Raw genomic sequence first — 5,000 nt, 5'->3', positions numbered from 1 at the left:
ACACACACACACACACACACACGCACACACACACACACACACACACGCACACACGCACACACGCACACTCCCCTGCAGCACTTACTTTCCATCGGGGGGCGTGGGCCTGTGGCTAGCGACTCTGTGATCTGATTGGCTATTGAGCTGTCGAAGCCCGAGTTAGACGAGTCAGGGTCTGGGTCGCTGAGGATGCTGGGAAAACTGGCTTTGCTCTGAGTGGGAAGCTCCGACTGGCGCTCTGTAACACACACACACACACACACACACACACACACAAGCGCACACACACACAAGCGCACACACACACTCACACACACACACTCACAAGCGCGCACACACACACACAGAAGCACACACAAACACACGTTTTATGTTTTTATCACACATGACCGACAACAACACCACCAACATGCATTATCACATCATTATCTTTCTTGAATTTCCCCTTGGGGATCAATAAAGTATCTATCTATCTATCTATCTATCTATCTAGGCGCACACACACGTGCGTGTGTGTGTGTGCGTACTCATTGGGCAGTTGCAGTAGTTTGCAGAAGGGCATGTGTAGCACCAACCTGGCATTATGCACCAAAACACACACCAACTTGAGATGAGAATGAACCAATTACACAAAACACACACATACACATGCACACAGACAGACATACACACAGGCACACACACACAGACAGACAGACACACACGCACACAGACACAAACACACACACGCACACGCACACACACCTGCGAGGGCGAGCTGCAGGCCGCTGATGTCGATGGGCTGGGGGGCGGAGCCTACGTCCATGCAGGACACCTGGCGCGGCGTCTTCTTGAACAGCTCTCTGGGCGGAGCCAGCATCAGCTGCGACAGGAAGTACTTCTCCGGCAGCGTGATGGGCGGCAGGAAGCCTGCACTCCCCAGGGGTCAAAGGTCAGGGGTCAAACAGGACCACGCAACTCAGACCAAAACAGGAGAGTGTGTGCAAAGACAGGTCCATCTTAAAGGTAAGACAGTAATGCATCCTCCCACTGACACACCCACCCCCCCACACTCACTGGTGTCTGCACAAAGAGATGAGGAGAACAGCAGACAATACAGCACTCCATCCCTCCTGCTCACACTTCTCTGGCACACTACACACTACTTTACTTAACACACACACACACACCAAACTTAATCTTCACAACCATTCACCCGTGCAGAGGAGAGCTCTGGCCTCAGAGAGTAAAGCCCTGACCTGCGCACTTATTTCAACGGATTGCAGTATTTAAGCGGTTTAGGCCGCACTGAAGGTGTGTGCTGGTTAGAACACACTGGTTAGTGAGAGACTGGACCAAGTGGAGGATGATGGGGCTTCTACTGTCTGAGGTCAGCCAGAGTTGTTCACATCTAGACAGATGGACACTAACTTTATCACATCTGGAGATGGGAAGGTTGTTTGGCTTACCGGACAGCGGTTTCTCCTGCTCCTCTCCCGCCGATGACGGGTTTAACAGGTGTGCGAACACCGCTGCGAACGGATTGGCCGCCAGTGGTTCCGTCCGGTACATCTCCCACAGCAGGTACAGCGCCGTGAGCCGCTGCGGGGAGCTGGGCAGGAGGTCCGGTTGCTGAAGCAGCATCACCAGAACCGAGCCCACTCGGAAATGTTCGGCTTTGCCGAAGAAGTGGTGGAAGGCGGTGGACAGGCTCTCGAAGGTGTTGCTGCAGGCATCCTCGGATATGATGCCCAGAAGGTTAGCCAGTTCCTTGGGTGCGAGAGTCATTTCTCCTTCAGTCACAACAATTTCACTATTATTTTACTCTTCTGTAAATAAACAGTGTTCGGGGGCTTGGCTCCCTTCATCTACAGTACGAGATATCGCTACTTCAGAGATGAGAGGAAAGTCACTACCTGTGAAGAGAAGTTAGCTACGCTAGCTAGCTAGCTAAGTCAGCTCGCGCTTGCTAGCCAGCTAACCTACCTGAACATCGGCTCTCGTTGAAGTCATTTGAAGGGCACAGAAGCCGCTCGCCAGTCGTTAAGAGAGTATGGTCGTGTACAAAGCTTAAGTTCTGTGTTTATGATGTATTATTCATAGATACAAATCAAAATTGGCAGTTGACTACAAGCCTTACCCCATCAACACATCAGAATGCGAATCTAACATTTCCCATAAATCTTTACTGCAGAACAGATTTCTGGGTAGCGTAGTATTGTAGCATAATAACAACTGCTTCCCCGGATCCTCCATACTGAAAATCTAAACGTTTCTATCTATGCATTCTTCATTCACCATATATACTTATAGTTTTACATTAAATAGAGATTTAGTGTAAGCTGACGAGATAAAAACATTTTTTATTTCGAATTACTTAAACTTCTCAATGAGTACACGGAAGAATCCTTATAAGTTTTACCCATAGGTCTTTTCGCCTGCCTTTCCGTCAGAGTTCTTACATTCGCCCAGCAGAGGGCGACATGAGATAACATCCAGAGCAGTAGACTGCATCCAATACATCACACACACGTATGAGGGGTAATTGTTATTAAAACTAAATGTAAACCATATCGGTAATTCAAATTCATATAATTCGTATCAATCATGCAACCAGGTTACTAATTCAAAATTATTTAAAAGCAACTGGCTCTTCCATCCCTGAATGAACTCCATCAGAAGAGATGTTGGAGTAGAACTATCAGAAGAGATGTTGGAGTAGAACTATCAGAAGAGATGTTGGAGTAGGGCCATCAGAAGAGATGTTGGAGTAGGACTATCAGTATTTTAAAAGACACCTCCCACCCCGGCAGCAGCCTATTTCAGTTACTGAAATCAGGCAAGCGATTCAGGAGCATTATGTCCAACACAGAAAGACTCAGGAGTTTTTATCCACAAGCGGTTAGGCTCCTGAATCAAACCATGGCATGCACCTCCCTCATGAGCTGCACAATTGCACTTTAAGCCCTGGATGCACTTTTAGTAGTACAAGGTTTTATTGTATTTAAGGATAGGGGTAGTCTAAAATAAAATCTTTATTTTAGCTTCTTATTTATTCATGTTTTAAACTTAACTTTTATTCTATAACTTATTATTACTAGCATGTGATAGTACAGTTGGAGTGGAGACAGGAGTTCACACACACACACACACACACATTATTACACTAGTATGTGATAGGATAGTTGGAGTGGAGTCAGTTCATTTCACTGCTTGTTGTAGGTCTATGACTATGCATGTGACAAATAAAGAAACTTGAAACAAATAAAGAAACTTGAACTTGACTTGAACTGAATTTAAAATTGAAATGTGTGGAAACCAGTTGGAGGGATGCTCTTCTGGGAGAACATTTAGAAAGATGTCTGCTTTACCCATGTCTACTTACAGGTGCTATGTGCAGTATTCTTTCCCATGTCTACTTACAGGTGTTATGTGCAGTATTCTTGTCTACTTACAGGTGTTATGTGCAGTATTCTTTCCCATGTCTACTTACAGGTGTTATGTGCAGTATTCTTGTCTACTTACAGGTGTTATGTGCAGTATTCTTGTCTGCTTACAGGTGTTATGTGCAGTATTCTTGTCTACTTACAGGTGTTACAGGTGCAGTATTCTTTTCTACTAGCTGCAGAAATGTAGCCTGACGTTGTCATACTCAAATTCTAGTCAGAATATGAGTCTGAAACTGCTCCATTGGGACGTAATTATGGGGCGTGTTTTAACCGATACAGAGGGGGAATGCCTCTGCACTCAACTGGATAGACCTAACCAATCAGAGCAACGAAATAGCTTACCGTGACCAATCAGAGCACCGTGAGGTGCAGGAAGAACACAAACACACAAACCATCCTTCTTCTCCACAAATGCCTTAACATTGTTTTCTGGTCTTTTGTAAAAGTTATTGTGCGTCATTATCTCCTACACCATTTGTTAGCGAAATATAAGAGATACGTAGCAGGGTAGGCTATTAGGAAAAATTAGAAAATGAAAAGGAATTAGAAAAAAAGGAATTAGAAAAACAATTTGCCCTCCGTTTTTAAAAATAATTCTGTTGAACACTGATATGGTACAAACATGTTATAAACAGCTGGGGAAGGCTGAGATTTCAAACGAACGAGGGAACATGTCACAATGCAACACGCTGTTTTCCCTTGATGAAGGTGAAACCATGAGTTTTCACACATCTCAACTTTGGCCAAAGTTTTCAGAAATAATCGTTTTCAGCGATAAAACCTCATTGAAATAAAATGCATTTTTCCATATGGGGTCTTGGAAGCCATCTGTCTCCTTCTAGCCACAACGTTTTTGTTGCAAACAAAATCAACCTAAGCGTGCTCAGATGACGTGATGGACGAGGCGCTGTTGCTAACCTGTCCATCACTGTAAAGCCTGATTTGATTGGTCCAAACAGCTTTGGTTCAAGCATACTTGCTCCACAACGGAGCAATGCCAGACCGAACTTCCTGACCTCAAATGTTGTGGGCGGGACTATGTTCGGCTGGCACCCAGTCTAGCAGATATGCCCTTGTCAAGCTGTTTCTTCAGCCGTTGAGAACTGAGGCTTTTTCCGCTGGAACTGTACTCCACCTCTGATTGGTTGGTGAGATGGTGAGAACGTCGGGGACAGACCCAATCAGTGTGTGTATGGTTCTGTGTCTGTGCGTGTGTTGGACGTTTTAATGTGTGTTTAGATGCGTTTCACAAAGCTTGGACGTTTTAATGTGTGTTTAGAAGCGTTTCACAAAGCGGTGCGAACGTCAGCTTACAGGCCACAAGGGGCACAACACACAACATACCTGTCAAAGAACTTAAAGCACTCACACACACACACACTTAAAACATTTCCTTGGTAAAGCACAACTTTGGGTTTGTGTAAAAACATTAGTGAGTAAAAGGCAGCATCTTATAAAACCACATGGCATGGAGACACTCAGACATAACACCAGAGAGAGGAGCTCTACACACACACGCGCGCGCACGCACGCACACACATTTGCAAAACACATTCTCAAAATTCTGAAGTG

The 5,000-nt window shown here is 45.2% G+C and overlaps 2 protein-coding genes across 5 annotated transcripts in view; both read right to left on the bottom strand.

The window, feature by feature from the left end:
- cnot11 (CCR4-NOT transcription complex, subunit 11) overlaps positions 1 to 2,180 on the bottom strand; it is an 11,394-nt gene extending 9,214 nt beyond the window's left edge. Inside the window, exons 1-4 of one of the 2 annotated variants that reach the window (XM_042084356.1) lie at positions 1,966 to 2,180; positions 1,449 to 1,749; positions 745 to 909; positions 86 to 238 (exon numbers count right to left, since the gene is read on the bottom strand). In XM_042084356.1, the coding sequence (XP_041940290.1) occupies positions 86 to 238; positions 745 to 909; positions 1,449 to 1,749; positions 1,966 to 1,992 (646 nt within the window). In that variant the 5' untranslated portion in view covers positions 1,993 to 2,180. The other variant, XM_042084357.1, reaches the window with a different exon arrangement.
- LOC121703669 (TBC1 domain family member 8) overlaps positions 1 to 5,000 on the bottom strand; it is a 47,605-nt gene that overhangs the window by 3,431 nt on the left and 39,174 nt on the right. The window contains exon 20 of one of the 3 annotated variants that reach the window (XM_042084279.1): positions 4,661 to 5,000. This exon is cut by the window's right edge and continues 1,084 nt beyond it. The exons of the other annotated variants lie outside the window; for them this stretch is intronic. The gene's annotated coding sequence lies outside the window, so the exon portion shown is untranslated. Of the gene's footprint in view, positions 1 to 4,660 lie in introns of those variants that run through there. 3 annotated transcript variants of the gene reach the window in all.

Source organism: Alosa sapidissima, chromosome 2 (assembly GCF_018492685.1).
Source record: "Alosa sapidissima isolate fAloSap1 chromosome 2, fAloSap1.pri, whole genome shotgun sequence".
Taxonomy (NCBI): domain Eukaryota; kingdom Metazoa; phylum Chordata; class Actinopteri; order Clupeiformes; family Clupeidae; genus Alosa; species Alosa sapidissima.
Note: the sequence above shows the minus strand (reverse complement) of the source record. Positions and strands in the feature narration are given on the sequence as shown.